Source organism: Pseudopipra pipra, chromosome 6 (genome assembly GCF_036250125.1).
Source record: "Pseudopipra pipra isolate bDixPip1 chromosome 6, bDixPip1.hap1, whole genome shotgun sequence".
NCBI lineage: Eukaryota > Metazoa > Chordata > Aves > Passeriformes > Pipridae > Pseudopipra > Pseudopipra pipra.
This window is the reverse complement of record NC_087554.1, coordinates 44,591,686-44,615,296: the sequence shown is the minus strand read 5'-3', so window position 1 is coordinate 44,615,296 and position 23,611 is coordinate 44,591,686. Positions and strand designations below refer to the sequence as shown.

Below are 23,611 nucleotides of genomic sequence, written 5' to 3'. Positions count from 1 at the left end.
CCCAGGGAAGTGGTCACAGCACCAAGCCTGTCAGAGTTCAAGAAGCATTTGGACAATGCTCCCAGGTACTTGGTCTGATTGTTGGGGTGTCCTGTGCAAGGCCAGGAGTTGGACTTGATGATCCTGCTGGGTTGCTTCCGACTCAGTGTATGATTCTATGATAAGTTGTCAGGTAAAACTAGCAGGTTTTAATCCTTTCTTCACCACTTATGTGAGCTCTGTTCACAACTTGGTTCAAATTTTTCAAATACAATAATATTATGTCAGTGTATATTGTGAATTCTTTAAACAGGCATAGTCTTGTCTAAATCTTGCATAATCTTGTCTAAATCTTGTAAAAATCTTGAAGACTTCTTCTAATTATATCAGTCTTAATGTACCACCTTCTGGCCAGCTAATGGAAGCACATGAACTGATCTTCAGGAAGAGCACAAGCTTTCTAGATTTGTGACTCTCAAATGGGTTTAAATCAAAAAACTTTCTTTTCTATAAGAGTTCTGGGGCCCATTCACTGCCATTGTTTTACACATAAGAGAATATGACTTTTTTTTAATATGTTAAGGGACAAAAAATGTTTACTTCAATTTCTTTTTAGAGTAGCCTTCTTTACTGAAAGAAGACAAAGCAAGCTGTGTTTAAGTGATAAGCAGTGCTTTTTCTTAAAGTACCTAATGTTTTCTAGCTATCACTAAGAGTGTTTTATTCCTTGTAAAAGTTATTGCCTCTAACTTATTGCCACGTAATTCCTACCTGATGTGAAGATCTGACAATCTCTTCAAGACGCTAACAACTTTGTCCATGACTTGCATGAACTATATATAATTTGGAGTCTACTGTTCAAATGATAAACTGGTACTAATTGGAGACCAAGGCACACAGTCACTTACATTTCAAAGCTATTTATCTATACTTGCTGCTATGTTCTGGTGATTTTTGGATAGGTTGTGTGTTTGTTCTTGAGTGTAATTCTGTCTAAGAGTATTAGTGCACTGACTTCTAAGTGTTTACAGACTTAAAACTAAGTAGTGTATTTGGAAAGAACGTTTTCTGAATATGGATATCTGCTGCAGGGACCTTAATTTATTAGGTTTTTTTTCACAACATGTATTACAAGTGCTTGGGTTTTTCTTAAGACTAGCCAGATCCATTCTGATTGCTCAGTCCACTGCACAGTACAGACTGCACAACATGCAAGAAACTTTTACAAAACTGTAATTGCAGCCAAGAGCAGACAGTGTAGCTGAGATCTGTACAAGGAAAAGGTGAATTAACTATGCATAGACAATGAATTGCTGAAATATTGTTTCAGTTATTCCATACCAGATCTGAAATGGTTTATTTTCAAGAACCAGAATTTTAACTACTCAATAAGCATAACACAATAAAAACATTGAGTATTTTTAAATTAAATCACACAGAAAAGTTCTAAGTTGCAAACTAATCTTGTTATCTTGAACATTTTCTTTACTCAAGGAATAATGAAAGGGCTCTGATTGAATTTCAGTCTTTGTATAATTAGTTTCTCCAGATGAATAAAGATAAACAAAGGAGAGGAAAATGCATGAGACAAACAAAGGCACTTGAATACTTCATACATAGCTGGTTGCAATGAGACTTACAGCTGCAACTACTGCTGTTCATATGTGTATCTGATACCAGTTTCTTAGTGGTTAGGTCAGGCTCGGTTACTGGGAAGATGTTCCTTTCCCTCTCCAAGCATCAAGAGGTGGCACAAGTGGAGAAGACACAAGACAAATAATTTGGGCAATGAAGTGCAAATGCCTGAAATACACTGGTCCTACCTTCCATAAACACATACTTTTGTGTAGATAGAGAATAATAAGAAAATATCAAAACAGCAATGAAAGAAGACCACAAAAACTTTGGCGATCCTTTAAGATAGAACACTGTTCAACAATGTTCTTGCAGTATGAGGGTGGCTGCAACCTGGCTGTGAGGGGCTGAGTAATAATTTTCTTGTATTTCATCTTCAGTTTAGTATTTGCACGATGGTTTACATTTAAAATTAAATATAACAGTTCTTATAGAAACTAATGGGGATAAATTAATTGAACCCAGATGAAATTCATTATGTTTTAAGCTCTGTAATGTAACTTCTTTGCAACTTCAGATGATTTAACTTCTTTTGACAACTAAAGTTCTTTTGGGACTTGGGATGAATTTGCAAGGAACAGGCATCATATTTAAGTAGTCACTAACCCCTGCTGGGAACAGCCTATATAGTATTATTGTAGTACAGATTTGGGATACAACTACACTAGGTTTAATCAGGCCAGTGATTTACATGGCCTAAATTTAGACGACCAAGTTCAAAGAGATGAGTGATAGGATATGGCAGAGTATGATGAATTAAAAAGTTGTCTAAGGATGAATCCATTCAATGTGATCTGAGAAGCCTGTCAAGTGGAAGGAGAAAGAATAAGAGAGGGAACCGCAGAGATCAGATTGGTGACTTCAGTCTTTTATCTTGCACCTTCTCCTGCTCATTACTTAGTCTGTGATGACTTTATGTGTGCCATAAAGTATGAAGTTTAAAATGTACCTTTTTTATTAACAGTTCAACATACTGGAGAACTAGTGCTGTTAAATTTTTTGTGTGTTGTGTTCAGCAGCAAGAGTAGAGGGCATGGACTGTGTGAGCAGTCATCTCTTCCATATGTCAGATCTTACAGAGACACTGAAAAGTGTCTTATAAATCTATCTTGCAGCCTGTTGGGTATTGATAGTCATGGGGTTTGGGGCTCTCCACAATCTTCTTGAAAGGAGGCAGAGTGGTTGCCTCTTTTTTTGTCTCCAAAGTCTGTTCTGAAGCTCATGGGAAAAAAGTGTCCTGCAAGGTTGGGAGAGGACATTTATAAGTATTCCTTTAATGTTACCACACACTGATTGATAACACAGATACCCAGGAAGCATGTGGAGGTATATAACTGTTATCCTCAAAGGGATTTTTTCTGTGCAAAATAAGCAGGTAAGTAACCTCGTGTTGACAAGAAGTCTTATATGCTTTGAGTTGCCTATTCATGCAACTGGTTTCCAGGGCTCTTTTCTACTGTACTGTTTATGCTGCTGTCTGCAGCAGTAACAGATTTGACTTTTGACCATTAACAGAGTTGTGATAAACAAGGAAGCTTACAAAAACAGGCCTGGCTTCCTAGCTTGTACTAAACTGGACTTCAGCAAGGCCTTTGACACCGTCTCCCACAGCATTCTCCTGAAAAAGCTGGCAGCCCATGGCTTGGACAGGGGCACTCTGTGCTGGGTCAGGAACTGGCTGGAGGGCCGGGCCCAGAGAGTGCTGGTGCACTAGTGGTGTCCCCCAGGGATCAGTGTTGGGCCCAGTCCTGTTTAATATCTTTATTGATGATTTAGATGAGGGGATTGAGTCCATCATCAGCAAATTTGCAGATGACACTAAACTGGGGGGGAGTGTCGATCAGCTGGAAGGCAGGAGGGCTCTGCAGAGAGACTTGGATAGGTTGGAGAGTTGGGCTGATTCCAACGAGATGAGGTTCAAGAAGGCCAGTGCCAGGTCCTCCACTTTGGCCACAACAACCCCATGCAGTGCTACAGGCTGGGCACAGAGTGGCTGGAGAGCAGCCAGACAGAGAGGGACCTGGGAGTTTGAATTGACAAGAAGCTGAACATGAGCCAGCAGTGTGCCCAGGTGGCCAAGAAGGCCAATGGCATCCTGGCCTGGATCAGGAACAGTGTGGCCAACAGGTCCAAGGAAGTGATTCTTCCCCTGTACTCAGTGCTGGTGAGGCCACACCTGGAGAGCTGTGCCCAGTTCTGGGCCCCTCAGTTCAGGAAGGATATTGAGGTGCTGGAGAGCGTTCAAAGAAGAGCAACTAGGCTGGTGAAGGGACTCAAGCACAAGTCCTGTGAGGAGAGGCTGAGGGAGCTGTTCAGCCTGGAGAAGAGGAGGCTCAGGGGAGACCTCATCACTCTCTACAACTCCCTGCAAGGAGGTTGTAGCCAGGTGGGGGTTGGTCTCTTTTCCCAGGCAACTATCAGCAAGACAAGAGGGCATGGTCTCAAGTTGTGCCAGGGGAGGTTTAGGTTAGATATTAGAAAGAATTTCTTTACAGAGAGGGTGGTCAGGCATTGGAATGGGCTGCCCAGGGAAGTAGTGGATTCTCCGACCCTGGAGATTTTTAAAAAGAGACTGGATGTGGCACTTAGTGCCATGGTCTAGTAACCACAGCGGTAGTGGATCAAGGGTTGGGCTTGATGATCTTGAAGGTCCCTTACAACCCAGCTGATTCTATGATTCTATGAAACTTGAAACTCTTTCTAAGTGCATAGATGCAACAGACCTATTCATTGAATCAGTTTATATTGTGATATTTACACACACTGTGTTCTGTGAATTTCAGAAGTGTGCTGGATACTGTAGTACAGAGGAACAATCACTGTTCCGCATGTAACACTCTTACAGTCAGAAATTACAGGAATTGAAAAGAGAACCAGAAGCTGCAATGTGATGCAATAGTGATGAAGCATTTTCCCAGAGCCACATAGCAGGTCGGTAGCAAGGCTGGAGATAGGAGTCCAGTTGTATCACTTCAGAGAGATGGCCCACTCACCTTAAATAACTTTTAAATTATGTCATCTGTCTTGGGAGGATCAGAAACACGACAGACCACCCCCCAAAAAGTGTACAGACACAGTTGTATTGACTTGGATATGGAAAAAAAAGTCAGAAGATGACCAGATATGGATGTTACAGAAACTATGTGAAAGCATAACCTTTGTCTTAGAGAGATAACTGCACAACAGCCTAGTCCTTGATTTCTCCCAGATTCTGTCTATCTGCACTTTCTGGTTTTCTATCATCGCTTATACAGAGACGCTACAGGTTTTGTAGCTGGCATCCTCTTGCCCTGGCTGATCTTCAAAGGCCAAGCCTGTATACCAGTGTCTGATGAACTTTATGTAGATTAATTTCCCACCAAGAACCCTAGAAGAGATCCAGCTATGCCAACAGAAATCTTGCAGTGCTTACTTTGTGTGAAGGACTAGTGTAGGCTACATCAGGGAAGTGACCACCCCATTGGAAGATGTAACCATGTTAACGGTATGCCTGTACTACAGATTAAAATTAAAAGTAGAGCTATCTGAATTAAATGTAAATTAATATATTCAGGTAATAGAAACAGTCATGCCAGGAGTCTCTAAGCTAATTTCTCTCAAGAGGCAAAATATATGAGTACTCAGAAACTTGAAAATCCAGTCATTTCCTCAGATCCATTTCTTTTTGAAAGGTATGTAACACTCTCAAATCTTCTTCCTACTTCCATGGCACATTTTTGATCACAAATAGTTTGCAATAGCAATGTCCTTTAGCAGTTGGATGGCTGCCTTTCCCCCAGGCATAAGTAACATGATACTACCTGGTGGTTTTGGCCAAAGTAGTTGTCATGGTTTAACAGAATAGAAAAATGAAAAGATGACACAATGAAGAGAACCAAAGCTTTCTTTCCTTGTAGTATGAGTCACAAGAGGACAATCACAGTGAGGTGTTCTGCATCCATTATAACAATTCTGTTTTCCAGTTTACCATACTGAAATGATTAACCATTTTTGAACAGTTGAGAAGCCAACAAAACTTTAAGAGGTCTGTGGATGAAAAATAAACTTATGAAGCTGGTTGGCATTTTATTATTTAATGGCCTGGTAATGCAGTTCAGGCATGTATGCAGTGAGGTACAGCCAGTGCTGATTGCAGCACCACTTACATGGGAGGACAAATGCAGAGATGCATAGTTGTGTGGGCAGCCTGAGGCTGGCTGCTCACCCCAGAGTTCACACTGCTGGTGTCACTGGAAAAGGAGTCCAAGCTACTGTGCCCCTCACCTCTTTGGTAAATCTGCTCCTGTGTTTTGTTGACTGGAGCTAACTGTCAGGTTGGAATCTGGCAAGGTCAGACAATTAAAAGATTTTATTTTTGCAAATATCACTATCAAAGTGATTTTCTTATGAAAGCAAAGTCAGTCAAGAAGGAAAAAACAAATGCTTTCTTTTGATCATTTACGCCATTATGCAGGCCTAGTCTTTATCAATCAGGAGTCACTCTGGGTTGAAGACTGTCCACACTCCATCAGCTAGTTATCCTCTTAGAATAACAGGATTGTTGAGGTTGGAAAAGACCTCTAAGATCATCAATTCCAACCATTAATCTTAACACTGCCAAGTCATCCTCTAAACCATGGCCTTAAGTGCCACATCTACACATTTTGATTTTTTTATAGAAAGGAATTTTGAAAACAGGTGTGAAAGCAAGAAATTCACCTAGGGAGTCACTTCCTTAAGTGTCCTCTCCCAGAGCCTCTGGGGTGCTGCCAAATTGAAAGACTTGTGTATTTTAAACTTTATCACCCATGTTCAGGAACACGTCAAAAGTCAAGAAGGGAAAAAACTGAAGTTGTTGTCTAAGCCATCCTCTAACAATATGAAGATTTTTAACCATGCTGTATTTGCCTTTGCAGCAGAGGTCCCAATATTTCTCTTGAGATACACACACTATTTCATTTAGTTCTCAGTAACTTTCTTTGGATGCTTAGCTGCATTAGCATATTGGTATTTTTATCATCTCTGCTTAGTCATTCTCTTATAGAGAAAGCTAAAAACCTGTATTTTCTAGAACCACCTCTGTATTCTTCAAACATTTGTAAACCCAGTCATATAGTTCTTTGGCAGCAGAAGAATGTACTTTTGATTTTAGTTTGGGAAGGAAAGATTATTTCACTTCCCAGATTTAACCTTTCCACGTATCAAATTAAATAACAGTTTATTGGTTTTTTTCTAGCAAATAAAATTACATATAGGTAATATTACCTGTATGAAACCATATTTTGTTAATGCTTCTACTATATTTCTGGTCATCTGGATCCAAAAAAAAGCAATGCATCTTATAAAACTTGTCCAGTTTAGAAAGAAATTTTTCAAGTGATTTCTGTATGGTTTTCACATGGACTCTCAAGGAGGTCTTCTCATCTGCCTCTCAGACTTACCAGGGCTGTTAATATTTTCTTTGTGGAATCACATTTAGTTTCTGCAGTTCAAAAGTTAAGATACAGGAAAGGGGAAAATTATAATTGCAGGCAGAGAAGAGATGGTCTGCCCTTAAGCAACCCTGATCTTATAAACACAGGAGTTTTAGAAGTCCTAAAAGAAATGGGCAGTGTTTTCACAGAAATATTATAAAACCAGAGACACACATATTTTCGTTGCCTTTGCTTTGCTTGAAGGACTACTTGCTTGGTAACCAAAGTCCTGGAAAGGCAAGAGACAACATATTGGTGTGGACTGAGGATCAGAACATCAGATTATTCTTGGTGGGTTTTTTATTACTTTCTCCCTCAGGGTGTGGTTGTGGATAATAGTCTGTTGGCTTGGGGTTTTTTGCCTCACAAATCTATTTATAGACTTGTGGCAAGACTTAAAGAATTCCCCACTGTACCCAGTGGTGTGACCAGTAGCAAGGGATACAGACAGGCACTGTGCAAAGCTGGGGGTGAGATGGCAGGGTAGAGAAGAAAATCTGAGAAACTGAGATAGAGCACTTCTTTTCAAATACACTTTGCAATGCCTGGGTAGTCTGTAAAAGCTATCTATTCTTGTAACTGCTTTGTGTTATTGAAAAACAAATTGGTATCATTCTGCATCATATATAATTCTCAAATGTAGTAACCCTTTGAACTTGCATGATGTGTTTTGTTCTTAGATCATAAGGTTGGGTAAAGTTACATATAGCTGAAATCAGAGGCCCAGAATGCCAAGTTACCCAAGACATTATAATGAGCTTATGGTAGAACTTTGGCTAGCATGAATATTCCCTGTTTCATATTCTAAATGGTAATTTAAATGGCAAGTAATTATTATTATGGTTGAGGTAGAATGGAAATCAAACTCATCTTTTTTGGGAACTGGTGGCAATTTAAATAATTACTTAAATAGTTTGTTGTTGTTTTTGATATTGTAAAATATGCTCAAATCACAGGTTTACAGCCATACCAAAGTGCTGTATTTTACACTTACTTTTTTGCTTGTACTGAAGAACAGTGACTTATGTAAAACATGGAATCTCTATGTCTAGGAGAAGCAAAAAGGACACTGCTGTATCATGTAGTGCAAACCTGTGGTGCAGCTACAGAGTATAATTTCATGCTGGCTGCTCATTTTTAGGAGCACTGATTCATTAGACAGTGGGAAGAAAATGGGAAGAAAATCATTTAATTTCTGAACTCTGAGAAATTGTGCTCCTATTGGAAAACACTTTATTAACCACTGCAGCAATTTCCTGCAGAAGAGCTGGGACTGAAATAGCACAGTGTGATGCAGGCTTCTACAAAGTGTCTTGGCAGAGCCTGAGACTATGAACACAGCAGTCAAAGGTGCCATGTTCTGACAGAGGATGAGGAGAGCTTCCACAAGTCAAAATCAAGTTTTTCCTTATCCTAACGTACATCCATAGATCACAGCTTCTCCAAGAGATGTTTCAGAGACATCCAAGGACTGTCAGACTCTTTTTCACTGGGTAGGCCAAAGAGTTTCCTTATGGAACAAAATCTGGGCAAAAATCCCAGCTAGGCACCTTTTATGGTGCCTTCACCATATCCCTGTGTGCTTTTGTGGTAACATCAAATGCACAGACAAGTATGTGGGGACAGATTGGAGAAGTGCTTTTCCTCAATGTTCATTCCTCTTCCTACTGGATTCTTCTATAGAGCAAAGGGTATAGGGTCAGAAAAGGGAAAAAATTATGACAAGAGTGAGGGAATACTACAGGCAAATAGCAGAATATAACTGTAGAGAAGAAATTCATCTTGAAAATTTAGAGAGGGAAGTTTTAAAAAACCACCACAACATATGGACTAATTTTCTCCTTTAGGTTGTTACGTTGGGATGAGATCAATACAATCATTGCTGTCATTCCTTTCTCATTTCTTCCTGGATTCCTTTTCTGTGTTCAACTATCTATTTCTTCATTAATTCTTGTCAAACTCTTCAGCATTTTAGCCAAGTCTTTTGACTATCTTATTCGTGCCCAACAGATGAATAGGCCTTCCATGCTCATGCAGACAGACTTGTGCAGACTGTGGTTTTCTTTTTGCGGAGAGAACTAGGTAACTTCAGAATAATTAGCTGAAATTTCCTCCCCTCCCCTCTTTTTTTAAAGACAATTCCTCGTCTCTCCAGGAAGATGAAGAGATAGATATGGAGGCTGTCAACTGGCAGCTGAACAACACCTCTGTGAATGGGCATTCGTCTACCCCAACCACAGTCCGCTTTCCCAGCTGGGTGACTTTTGATGACAATGAAGTCAATTTTTCACCGCAGAACCTTTCTCCCTTGAAAACAAATACCCCGTCTGCAGAAACACAGGCTCCAGATGTTAACTTTAACCTCACTACATCCTTGAAGAAAAGAGAACGTCCTAAAAGCACATTGGGGGACCTCTCTAAAATTCAAAAACTAGATCTCTCCTCCCTAACCAAGTTGCCTTCTGTTGAAACACCACCATGGAGTGCTACTAATCCCTTTCTGGATGAATCTCTCCGAGATGTCCAACCCTCACCCATCAATCCATTCAGCTCCTTCTTTGAGGAGCAAGAGAGGCGTTCCAAAAGCTCTTCTGTCTCCAGTGCTCCAGGCAAAAGCCAAAGAGACTCTCTCATTATTCTCCATCAAGAGCCTGATACCATCAGTTTCCATGAGGCAAACAAAAGTCTAACCCACACAGATGCTGTAGAGCAGCTCAAACAACTCCAGATTGGAGACCCAGATCATGTGAGCAGTTCTACTTTGCCTGATGATGACCCCATGATGCCATATGATCTGGGTGCAGCTTTATTTAACCTGGCACCAGCTCAGCCAAAGGATGGATGGCCAATGATGCTCAGGATCCCAGAGAAGAAGAATATTATGTCATCCAGGCACTGGGGACCAATATATGTCAAGCTGACCAACAGTGGATGTATACAGCTTTTTTATGAGAAGGGGCTAGAGAAACCTTTCCGGGAACTCAAACTGGAAATCAATCATGAGATTTCGGAGCGCAAACTCCAGAACTACGACGAGAATGGAAGGATACACAGTGTGCGGTTGGATCGCACAACGTACAAGGAGAAAAAGAAGTATCAGCCTAAACCAGCCATTGCACACACAGCAGAGAGAGAGCAAATTATCAAGCTTGGGACTACAGATTATGAAGACTTCCTTAGCTTCATCACTGCTGTGCAAGACACGCTGATGAACTTGCCAGCTTCATCAACAGATCTGAGCACAGTGGGACTGAACTATCAAGAAGAAGAAATCACTGTTGATGTCAGGGATGAGTTTCATGGCATATTGGCCAAGGGAGACAGTGCGATTCTCCAGCACTGTGTGCTGACCCATATCTATGTTCTCAGCTTCCTTTCTGGCCTGGCAGAGTGCAGGCTGGGCCTTAATGATATCCTGATCAAAGGGAATGAAATAGTTGCAAGGCAGGATATTATGCCCACTACTACCACTAAGTGGATTAAATTATACAGCTGTCAGTTCCATTCATGTGTGGATGAGGATATGTTTAATAACTCCCGTATTATCCTGTTCAACCCTTTGGATGCCTGCCGGTTTGAACTGATGCGATTCAGAACTGTCTTTGCTGAGAAAACTTTGCCTTTTACTCTGAGGACAGCTGCCAGCATCAATGGTGCTGAGGTAGAGGTGCAGAGCTGGCTGATGATGTCCACGGGATTCTCTTCCAATCATGACCCTTTAACTCAGGTCCCTTGTGAAAACGTGATGATCCGCTACCCAGTGCCAAGTGAGTGGGTGAAGAACTTCCGCAGGGAGAGTGTCCTGGGGGAGAAATCTTTGAAAGCCAAGGTGAACAAGGGAGCCACTTTCGGATCAACTGGTCTGTCTGGTTCTGAGCCAGTAATGAGAGTAACTTTGGGAACTGCCAAATATGAGCACGCCTTTAATTCCATCGTATGGAGGATAAACCGACTGCCTGACAAAAACTCAGGTGAGTGGTGCATACCATTTCTGCAGGAGTAAACTAAAAGGAGCTATGTATTTTGGAAGACAGGGAATAGTGAGTTTAAATGGTGAGAGAGAAAGCATCCTCTGTAATATACTAAAGGACATAAATTAGTTGCTTGAAGCATTTATGTGACCCTTCATCGCAATAGTTTTATGTATCCTACAAATATAGCTAATGATAAAAACAGTTTTGGGTTTTCCAGATGCAAAAATACATGTTCTGTCTCTGCTTGGAGGTATTTAAAAGAGGTGTAGATGTGGCATTTAGGGACATGGTTTAGTGGTAGACTAAGTTCATGCTAGGTTAATGGTTGGACTTGATGATCTTAAAGGTATTTTCCAACCTAAATGGTTCTATGACTCTATGATTATGAGACTTAGGCATCAAACATCACTGTATGCTCAGTACTGCTATTGGAAGCAGGGTTTTTTTGGGTAACTTGCAAAGGCAAGATCCTATGCTATGGAGCTGAATGACAAGGCCAGATAAATTGCTGTAATTCCATCCAGCACATGTGATTTCTTCCATGCATTGCCAAGCATACTGGGACAATGCTATATATTTCAATGCATATGCCACAATTACTGCCTATAAAGTATCGGGAATGGGGACTGTAAGAGAACAGAAGATATTGCTCAACCATTTAAAAAAATAGAAATTTCCAAACACCAGTTTGTGGCTATGCTTCTGTAATCAGTGCAGACATGCAATTACAACTTGAACCTGGAGAGAGAATACCAATATGAAATCCACAAATCTTTCTATTTCTAGTAACATGTTCATAATTAAACATTCAAATAATGTAGGCAAGCTACTTTTCCCTTTGGCCATTGCTGCCAATCATTCTACTTCCTGCCTTTCATCCATGGTGCACAATAAAGGTGGACAACTCAAGTTTATTTTTATTTGTAGTGAATTCTACTTCTTGGCTTCTCTGATCTCAAATAGCTTTTTACAAATGAGATGCACTTTTTAGTATGCTGTAGTAATACACCTGGGTGACTAGGAGAGTTTCTGTATTCAGTGTTCCCTGGAGGAAAATTCAGTGTCGTACCAGATTTGGCTCTCTCTAAAGACATATGTTTTTCCTGAGTTTGAGTTATAGTGTCAGCAATGCAGTGATCCAAGTCTCCTAATCTTTTGGATGACATCTCAGCCCAAGGACACTAGTTTACACCATAGGTTACAAATTTGGAGGGATATCACTGACAAAAGGGAAGGCTCCATATTTCCTGTAGTGTGGGGCATAAGAAGACAGAACTTGGAAACTCAAGGAAAATATAGCAATGAAAAATTAATCTCAGACTGTTTATGAGCAATAACATGCTTGTTAAAAATCTCACTGTGCCATCTGCAGGAGCTCTGGGAATGAGATGCTGTGAAATTGGGCCTTCTGTGGCATCTTCTCTCCAAAGATCTCAGTATACAGTATAGATATTACAGCTGGGGAAACTAAAGCCCCCAGACTTTAACACAATCACAGAACATGCCAGTAGCAGTAACATGCCAGGAGAAGAGGCAAAACTCCTGTCTCTACTGCCTTCTGCAAGGTAATGCTCCTTACCCATTGTTACTCTGAGGGAGTGCCTCTTGTTGCCCTGATCCCATCTCTCCCAGTGTGAGGCTTTATTGTATATACACTGTGACAGGGGGAAATGCATTACAGATTTGTTGCTGCTGTTGGACCTCTGCCACAGAGCATCTATCCATCAGTGTCACCATGCAGAACGCAGGACTGTATTTTAGTATTTGTTTACATCCTCAGAGGAAGAAAGTGTCCTCACTCCTCCGGTCAGATCAGATGTAATTTCAGGGAAAGGAAGGGCCTTGGACGCACTGTCTTGGCCAAGACACATGAGGTATGTGAGAGGGAGGGAATCCCAAAGTGATGACAGGACAGGCTAAGTATAGTTTAAATTTGACCTTGCCCTTCATGAACTATTTCTATTTATTGATGGTACTTCATCCCACGGGTTTCCTTTCTCAAAGTATGTGGCAAACAAAGGGGTATATATAAGTGGTACTCAAAAGCATTGATTCCCACTCCTTCTTAGATTTGCCTGATGGACCACACACACTTCTGACCATGTGATACTAGTGTGGGGTTTAACTCCCAGCCTTGGGCAACTTTGGCTGTATCCAGCCGTACCCATAAGTCGTATAATAACCCACCTCCACCTATTTTCAAAGTCCTTATAAATGATGCAGTTCTCAAGCACTAAATATAAAACTAGTGACACCTGCCACTCATCTCTAAGAACACTCTGGTTCTTCTGTAAATGTCTGGTCTGCTAATGAACTGCTCTGGTGCCTGGGACTCCAGAACAGGAGGGAGGTAGTGGCATCACACTGCAGCTGGGGGAAATGCTGCAAGTGGCCACAGCCTGTAGCTCCACCCTGCCAGCAGAGGCCACACAACCTGTCCACACCACTTGGGGCACATGCACTGCATGACTGCCTCCAGCACACGTGCCTGTCTGCCAGTCGTGCTCAAAGGAGCACATATGTAGGCACACATTAAGGGACCTTTTGTTATCCATGGTTTGTGCTCTGACACATTGCTTGCAAACACAGTCCCAGGAACTCCAGAGGTCTCCAGGTAGCCAACTGGAACTCTTCCTTCCCTCCATTCCCCAATGAGGACTGATGAAGGCTCTGTGCAGATGTGAGGCCCGTGACACCATCAGCCCTGCCATCCACAGCCCCGCTGAGGAGGAGAGCTGGTCCCTCCTGAAGTTCACTGCTTGTATTCAGGTTATGGAATCCTAAGCACCCAAATTGTTAAGAATTATTTCAGCAGCTTTGCTGTCTTATCCAAATGTTTTCTTTTTGTGCTTTCTAATGGGATGGGGCCCTTTGCACTCTCACTCTAGGTGATAGTGTTATCAGCACTGTCTGTATTATTTTGTAGCCAAAGCATCTGCTTATGACTGAACATTGAAAAGCATATGACCAATGAAGGACAGTGCATACTCTGACTGTGATTTGACCTAAGGAAAAACTATGGACTGGATTCTACTGAGCACATTGCTGAAGTCCTGTCCAAAATGGCTTGTTAAACATTATTGCCCTTTTCATATTCAAAATTAATATGATCAAAAGAGTTGATAAAGAAAGCCTATTTACAGACTTTGCAAAGCTCCAATTGCTGCTGGCTGGGTTTCACAGGTTGAGTTTTTTTAATCCACCAGTAGAATACTAGGGAAACTTCTAAACAGTCTTCAATCGTGGGAAAACGCTCTTTCAGCAAAGCAGAGATGTATCCTCTATGCAGAGCCTTGGAATCTGGATTTGAACTTTTCTCTAGTTTGGCTGTGTATCCCAGGCATGCTGCCTGGTATACTTTATGAAGTAAATTAAATCCTTTAATCCAAACATGTTGGGACATCTGAGTTATTCAGAAAAGATTCCGCCCAATCACAGTAAAACATGCATATATATGAATTATATTATCAGATCCTTGATTGTCAGAACAAAATGTTAGAAGCTCAAGGAAACAAGATGTGCATACAAAAGCTGTGTGTTGATTTCCTCCTGATTTTACTGAAAAGTGTACCTGTCCATTAGAGAAATAGCTCTGAATAAGCCTGTTGAACAAAATCTGTAGAGGTTGTGCCTTGTGGGCCTCACAGCCAGGACACTAAAGAACACTGATGTGCTAAGTAATTTTGCAATAGCTTCAGTGGAGGAGTTGCTTTCTTAATCTGTTCACCTTGTTGTCTACCATGCTGAGCTGGTTTAAATTAATAATTTCCATATTTTTTCACTGCTGTGCATGGTCTTTTCTGTTAATGGGCTCTCCTTCTAGAAGAAATTAAATTACTGAAAAATTACCTTGTTAATTGCATTTGGTGGGGGGTTTACCTTTTTTCCCTCTTTGTTTTCCCCTCCTTATTTTCCCCCTTTTTTTGAGCCTATGGATATCCACATTAGGTATGTTAAAATAGGTCACTGATTCCATGTGTCCAGTTGAAGTTATGAAGAGTTTAAAAGCTCAGATCTCCAAAGCACCTGTCATGCAGTGTGCTTAAGCCCAGTTTAACACTTCCCAGTGTTACCTGCACACATACCCACCCCAAAAGCATCTGAACACATACCAGATCGGGAGTGTAGCAGCACAAGCCTAACATTTTGTAGCTGTGGATGGGGCTTGTGCTGGAGCACAGAGCTGCTTCTCCTGGGCTGCTGGGTCTCCAGTCTGAAGGAGGGAGCAACCCCTGGCAAACTAAGGGAGAGGGAAAGCATGGCAAAGCAGATGAGCAGAAAGGATTACAATGAGGATTCTGCTCAGAGTGGCACAGGGTGAGGAAAGAGATACGAATGGATGGAGATCCTGAGACTGGGAACTGGTTGCCAGTACTGAGTGCTGAACACAGATTTTTTGAATCAGGAATGACCCATTTTTAGGCATCTTCATAATGCAGTACCAGAGAGCACCTTCTAGTGGTGAGGAAACTCTGTCTAGACTGTTTTGAAATATGAGGCTGACTCTAGATGAAATTCTTACCCAGACTTACATTGAGCGAAGTTTTTTTCTGGCTTTATTTCAGAGGTCAAATGGGATGTTGCAATGTCTAAGTCCTCTAAAGACTGTTCAATTTCATCCTTTTGGGACAAGTAATACCTCAAAATCCCACATCTTGCTTTTCAAGCTTCAGCTTAACAAGGCTGACTTTTGGGCTAAGTAGGTGTATTCCTGCTCTTCCCAGGGCAAGTTTCTGGGCTTTCCCCACCCAGTTCTCTTTACTCTGCCTACTTTCCTCCTTCTTTGTCTCTGTCCTGTACACCTTGCTGATCTGTATGGAGAAGAACTTTTCCAGTGAACAAGTAACCTGAAATCCTGAAGCCTATAATAGTGGCAGACAAGGATTCTGTTCATTTATTTATACATTCATTTACACATACATAGGTAATAGAATCTCTTCAATCAGAAAGCCCTTTGTGGCTTTGAAGGCTTTCATCTTCATTTTGCAAACAGAGAAACTGAGGCACACATTAAATTACTTGCTCAAGAGCTTAGGGATGGCAGCAGTCAGAAACAAAACCAACCTAGCTTGACTAGAATTCCCTACTTTGGTTTTTAAACATAACTGCTGTCCAGCAAACCAAAGAAGAAAAATATTAACAAAGGTTATCTTTAACAGATGACAGAACTAAACACATCACCTTGTCACCTTTAATAATTAGCCACCATGTCACAGGTGAGAGTGAGGAACAAACAGTTATTCTGTAGCTTTGCATAAATTTGCTTTTTGAACCCAGGAAAGTTATTTAAGCTTACCCAGTGCATTTTCTTTTGCTAAAAATTGGGATAAAAAATTCAAATGCATGTGCAATATCTCCAAATCCCTCCTTCCCTTGCTATAATTTCATAACATTTCAGAAGGGGTGCCCCAATGTTACAGACAATGAAGGAACCAGAAGGGGACAAATACCTTTACCCTACTGTGCTCGATTTACTTCTTGTATTTTCACCCACTGAAAGCAAACTAGAGTGATTGGCAGTCCTTTTTGCATTTTGTTTAATTACTTTGGTAAATTCAACAGCATTGAAACAGGTAAGATATTGTCACTTGCTATGAACTAGTTCACCTGGGGAGATTCTCGGTTCCCTGCAGCTTAATGATGCTGCTTTCTCCTAGGTGCTGTTTTCTCATTCATCCAATGCTACTTGCATTACTGTTTGCTCTCTTTTTCCAGCTTCTGGCCATCCTCACTGCTTCTTCTGTCACCTAGAGCTTGGCTCTGACCGGGAAGTGCCTTCCAGTTTTGTCCGCTATGTCGATGTGGAATTTGACATGCCCACTACTTCTGCATCCAAAGCTGCTGTTCGGTCCATCTCTGTTGAGGACAAGACTGATGTGAGGAAGTGGGTCAACTATTCAGCTCACTACAGTTACAAGGTAAAACTGAGCATGTGGCAATCACCATGGTTACACTGCATACTTTCATTGTCTTGAAAAGTGTGAGCAGACAAATAAAATACCATGGCCAAATGAGGTGGGAATTTGGCACATGCCAGGCTGTCTGCAGTAGCTACCCATGTGCCACCCATGTGCTACTGATTCATGGCAAACAGGCAGGATTATCCTTCAGCAAAGATGAAATCAATTTGCTTGCAGTTGCCTGTGAAAAAGCATGCACACAGCCAGCTGCTGGGGATTAGCTGATATGGTACAAGTGTGAACAGGGAGTTTTGCTGCTCTTCATAGCACCTGCAGTGAGAGTGCTACAGTGGGAGTCCTACAGCAGACAAAAGGATCACATTATTTCTCTGCTTAAATATTTCTTCCTCCTGCCTGCCCTAAGGAGAGGAGCAGATGGGAAAGTACACTATGTATATACCTGCCAAGAATCTCAGTAAATTTGCATGTTAGCTGAATACTCGGAAGAGAAATTGGAATCCTACCTGCCTTCTTTAAGAGCAATGATGAGAGAGTCTGAAAAGATCCTCATGGCAAATATTTTTACTGGTAATTGTAATTACATTTTTAATAGTCTCTTAAATTCCCTGGAGATGGTATTTGATCTTCCTAAGTATCCCTTTTAATAATTAAACAGTGGATTATTCCTGAGTTTTCAGAGATGTAGAAATTTAGTACCCAAATATAGATACCCTTGGCCCTGTGTCAGTACAAATTGGTATCTCTAAGCCAAAGCACCTCTGAACCTGAGGACAGCAGGGAGGGTGCTGATGTTTGGGTTGGTGTTAGGCAGTGCCTCAAGGAGCATTTGATGATCCTTATGGGTCCCTTCCAACTCAAGATCTTCTAGAAAATTAATCTCTTTGCTTTATACATCAGTCTTTGCAGAGTTTAAAATTTAGGCTGGTTTTCTGCTGTCACTTAGGAGGCCACTTATCATTTGCAGATTTAGTTCTGGGTTTGGATTCAGAGTACATCTGGGAACAATAATGAATAAAAAATCATGTGATACCAGTTCTCTGCATGCATTATCTCTTCTGGAAATGATTTCATGACACTGTTGAATTGTAGAACTGCTTGGATTAGATTTAAAATATGTATAGTAAATAAAATCCAACTTTCCTTGATTTTCAGTCTGTTTTTCTTCACAACCCTCTCAGTTCACCTGAGCAGGACACAACTGCCACTGAGGAAGATTTTTGACTCTCTTGTTTTCCTTTCTCATTACAAATGTTCTCCCTCTTTTTCTTCTGCCAGGTTGAAATAGAGCAGAAAAAAAGCTTGAATGAGGATCTGAAGGGAGGAAATACAGCAAATGTCAATGAATGTGCTACGCAGTGAAGGAAGATCAGTCTGCAAGTCCCAAGAGGGGTGGTCAAACTAACAGACCTGAAAGAAAGGACTTGCAGGGTTTGGGTATTTTTCTGTTAAATTATAGAGTACTACTTTTAAAATAATACTCTGAAGAGTATTATTTTTTGCTGTGTGATGATCCATACTTTGAGAAGAAGCTCATCAGCGGTTTGTTTGGAGCAGACGCTTGGGCTTTTTCTGGAAGGATACAAGTACAGTTGTAGAGTCAAGCCTGCCTTTTCTGCCTCTTCACCATCTAGGTTCTGCACTCAAGTATGGTCTGGCAACCATCACAGCCAGAAAGCAGCCTTTATCTCACTTACAATCTTACCCTCCTACATTAAGCATTTTATTTATATGCCTTTTGTTTGGTCATTGACTGAATCACTTCCTTCTGAACTGCCAAAATAAAATCCAGGTAGCATCAAGTGAAAAATTATATAAAATCTCTTTTTTGAAGTGGTCAACTGAGTGAAAACCCTGAGCATCATTCTGGAGAATCAACACACTCTGCAACATAAACATAGAGAATGATCTCTATGTTTAAACTGATGAACTACAGACAGGACAGACTATTATGTAGCTGTTCTTCTGTTCACCCCTTCCTGACTCATCCCCCAAAATGATGTCATTGTGCACATTTTCACGAGGTCTGCACAAGTTACAAGAAAGCCTCTGCGATTTCTTGAAAACTTTATTTTTTTATTCTGAGCTGTTCTGATATCTTGACTGAACGTGGTTATGGCTGCTAGCAACAGGGAATGTGTGTTGTAATAGAGGAGATACAGGAGAGACTTTGCTAAAATTAGAGCATTCCTGCCTAGAAAGATATTTAAGGGAAAAACATGGGGGGTTAGTTTTGGGTTTGGGGGGGTTTATATATTTTCTTGGATGGGTAAGGTGGGTGGTTATTGAAAATGTCATAACACAATTACTTTAAGAGACAATGTTGTTTGCTTTCCTGAAAATCCTTGGAAGTCCATGCAGCACAATATTATTTTCATGTTCTTTCTTGAACCTACAATATAAGTAACTTGTATCTTCATAATACTCCCATTAACTGGGCCCCAAAATCTTTTCGAAAAAATAACAACACGCTTCTATTACGGAGATTTTTTTAATCCCCACTTTGGCTGGAAGTAACAGCAAGTCTTAAAACTTCTTTCTAAATAAAAATGCAGAAGACATAAATCACTCACATATATTTTCAGAGAAAACAGTGTTAAAAGTACCCATTTTTAGTTGTTTCTATGGCTTGTGTAATATTTTGTCTTGTAATTTTAAATGTAAAAAAATAATTTATTAAATCATTTGTCTTTTGAAAGGTTACTACTGACTATAAAATACACATTTGGAAAGCCTTTGTAATGTAATTTAAAATCATAGTGAATTAAAATGAAAGCTTTTTTTATAAATTTATTTTATTTTACAATGAGTATAACAGAAAATTAATACACTCTTGATTTAATACTTTCACCGTGACTACTATGAAAATTACTACAATGTTAAAATCCCAAATAAAACATGAGATTAATTACATTGGGTCTGAAACTGGTAGTTGTAGAATTTAAAACAAATTATAGGGAACTTATAAATGCCTTTTTATATGCACCTAAATTTCAAGCCTATATCATCCTAGTGATACATACTTAACACAGGTACACCACTGTAAATATGTAAAGCCTCAGTCCTTCTAGGACTTCTTAATAAACATGTGATACTCTGTTGCAGGTGGCCCTACTTGAGCCCAGGGAGCTCCTCAGAGCACACCAGTTAGTACTAAGCATTTGCAACATCCTTCTGTAAATGGAAGAATGCTATTAATTTTTATGAGGAATTTTGAGATCAGTGGATTAAAATTACGGATATTATTAAATGATTCAGCCCCAAGAGCATGGGGCTGAATTTATGACTGATTGTCAGCTCTGTTACAGACTGGCTGGGATGAGTTGCATGGCAACTCCTCTCTAAAAAATTCATTCTTCTGTTCAAAGGCAGTCAAAGAACTTCTGGGTATTTTTCCTGTTTTTCAATACAGCTCCTAGTGTACAGTTTCTGAAATCCCACCAGCAAGAAATCCAAGAAAACCAAGCTGAAGGAGTGCTGAGATGTTACTGAGGAAGTGTGAGAATGTTTTGTGAAAGAAATGGTTGGGAGATTTCCTACTCTGACCTGTAGGCTCAGTGTCTTAATTTTTCCCTATTGCCCCCCAGCCCATGGACACACAGATAGGTAATACAAATAAATTTATGTTGTACTCCTTAAAGAGGGAAGAAAATAAAAGGAATATCATTTTCCATCTCTGTTGAATTCTTAAGCCATTCAGCCTCTGTCATATTTCAGCCACAGAATACTTCATGCCCCAGAAACTGAAAGATAAACATATTGGAGGTTTCTGGATTTACTTAATTTTTCTACCAGTTTATCATTGATTCTTTTTCTTAAATTCAGAATCAATGAATGAAAGAAAGAGTATGGACCTGAATTTAATCTTTCTTTTGTAGTTAGTTGTACACTGAAGTATCTCTTCCAATCCTCATGGAGGTAAGCAGGCAAAACTGGAAAAGTGCTCTGATTTATATGAAAGTCATTTTAATCCATTCTGATCTCCAAAGAGCATTTTTTGGATGTTCCTCCCACTGAGTTTTCAAGAGTTTAGCATGAATACCTCAGACAGAGTTTCAAAAGACTTTATTTCTTGTTAAAGGACAGGAGTTAGTTGTTTGATTTTTCAAAAAAACACTCAAACCAAAATCTTTAGAAATCTAGCGTTGGTGTCACCAGTTCAGCACCATTACGAGCACTGAGCATTTGAACACTGGGATCCTAAGTGCCCTTAATGAGGCTTCCACTGTTCTTTATTGATTAAACTGTGCCAATTTTTCAGTGTTAGACACTGTCATGCATGAACTTTATGTACATGAACCATATACTCTTCATCCATATGAGTATAGCATTAATCTGAACAGACTGTTGATAGGAGTGAGGGACAAGATCTGAGCTATGTGAGTTTTGAGAGTAGCTGAAATTATTTAGAGATAAGCTATGCCTGTAGTGGGGATGATATTTTTTTTTTATTTTTATTTTTTTTTAAATCTTGCAGAAAAATCTCTGACTAGTTTCAGATTAATACTTCTCTTGAGAAAAATGCAATCACTGTCCTTTGGTTTATTTGAAAGCTTTGTAGTACTCAGACACTCCATGCAGGAAATGTGCTTTCAAGGTAAGCATACATTTACTCCCTGAAGATATTCTTACTTTCAGCCCTCTTTCTATTTCTCATTATTGTTTTGTTTAATTTTTGTACTGTGGTAAGACTTGAGCTGTTGTATGGAATTTTGCCTAGAAAAATAAAGTGTCTTTGATCACAAGAGGTAAAGATGAACAACATCTCCAGGCAGCTGAGTGTATTTTAGTTAATGCCTCTTGCATTTATTAACTATGGACACTCTGCTAGAAAAGGAAAATGTGTAAATTCAGATGATAAATACTATAACTGACTTCTGTTATTTTTGTTCTAGTTTTTATTTAGACTCGAATTTAGTTATCCTGTGAAGGAGACAGATATAACTGTATCATCAGAAACATTGCATAAATAATTTTCCTTTTCTGGTGGGTTACTGGCTGACATATTTAATCAATAAGACCTGTTGGTCTCTCTGTCCACATTATTTAGTAGCTGCTAAAAGTCCCTCTTGAACATTGACCTTCCAGGATAGAGAGCAATTGCATGTAAAAGAGCAAAGGAAAAGGTGTACAAAGTTCAGCCTGGAGGTACTTACTCTGTTGCCTGCATAAAATTTTCGGTAATTCCTTGGCCCTTGAGTGCAGTAATCAAGCCCTTGATAAGTCACCTTTGTTCCAGATAGTGAAAAATTCCTTTCAGTGACTCTTAGCAGTTGGTGTTTATAGCTATATTCATCTCCAGAACTGGCCAGGGCAAGAATTTGCAGCACACAAGAGATCACTTATGGATGAAGTACTTACCATCTTCTGCCACTAAAGTTAAATGTACATCATGACATGTCTGAGACACAAAATTTTGTGTGTAACAGGCACAACTGTTCCTAAGCTTCCTGTTTTATTTAGCCAGCCAGCCACCCACACATCCATCCATCCATCCTCCCATCCGTCCTACCGTCCCTCCCTCTCTCTCTCTCATACTTGCAGTTCATTCTTTGCACTATTGACATTGATTGGCTTGATTATTATTTTGTAACATGTTCCTTCCTTTTTGTTTTGTAAAATAAGTAAGTCTATACACTGGCTAACTTCGTAGAAGTGCTTTATTTTTTTTGTCTTTTTATTTTATCAGTTGAAATGGGATGTTGTTTTGTTTAAACTATGTGAAAACTTAAATAAATGTTAAGATGAAACAGCATATCCTCATTTTCACTGTGAAATTGAAAGTTATATGTGCTGTACATTCTGATAAATCAGAGGCCTTGAATTCAGAAGAGGAAAAGGTGATGTTTTGAATGGCATAAAGAACAATATAAATTAGAAATAATGGGACTGCATACAGTAAAGAGATTATTTAATTTGATCTCCAGATTAAAAGACAGACTGCAAAGGAAATGGAGCAGGCCTAGAGCTTGAGCCACGTAACAGGTGTGTGGAACAGTACTGACATAATATGGAAGATGTTCCAACATCTGAACAAAACCATCCTGAAACAAAGTAATTGAGGACTGAAGCTTCTGCTCAATGGTCTCTTCTGTTCTTTGACCACTAAAGCCAGGAGTACCTGAAAGGGTGGTGTCTTCCTGTGATCAGAACATCTGTTTGCGAAGCAAGTATAAGGATATGGTCTAAAGTACTTACGGATTTCTCTGCTATGATCCCCTGTGTTCTTTCAAAGTAGAGTAAGCCATGTATCATTTCATACATCTTTACACTTCTCTCACAGTCACTGAGACCCCCTTCAGTCTGCTGTCTTTATCAAAAGCATTCCCTATATGAGACTGAAGAGCTGGGCACTCTTGACCAAAGAAAATCGGATACCCACCATAAGTGGTGTTCAGATTATTGCTTTGAGATCAGCACATTCTCCATAGGAAGCCTCAGTACAACTGACAGTAAATCAACCATTTTACAGTATTAGAAAATGGAGGTACACAGGGAATGATGCCTCATGTTCATTATTCAAGATTAAATCAGGTCAGCCAGAAGAAAAAAGAAAAGTTTGAAAAGATTCAGGGGTTGTTAGTAATAGCAGTTTATTTACTATAATTCAGATATTCAGTGACATTTGGAAATGATCCTATAAAATTGGGAG

At 40.0% G+C, this 23,611-nt stretch overlaps 1 protein-coding gene across 3 annotated transcripts in view; it reads left to right on the top strand.

The window, feature by feature from the left end:
• Positions 1–22,714, top strand: part of STON2 (stonin 2) — a 74,609-nt gene extending 51,895 nt beyond the window's left edge. For 2 of the 3 annotated variants that reach the window (XM_064658901.1, XM_064658902.1), the window contains exons 5-7: positions 9,203–11,038; positions 16,757–16,959; positions 18,238–22,714. In XM_064658901.1, coding sequence (XP_064514971.1) covers positions 9,203–11,038; positions 16,757–16,959; positions 18,238–18,321 — 2,123 coding nt within the window. In that variant the 3' untranslated portion in view covers positions 18,322–22,714. Of the gene's footprint in view, positions 1–9,202; positions 11,039–12,413; positions 12,607–16,756; positions 16,960–18,237 lie in introns of those variants that run through there. The other variant, XR_010431446.1, reaches the window with a different exon arrangement.
• Positions 22,715–23,611: the final 897 nt, after the last annotated feature.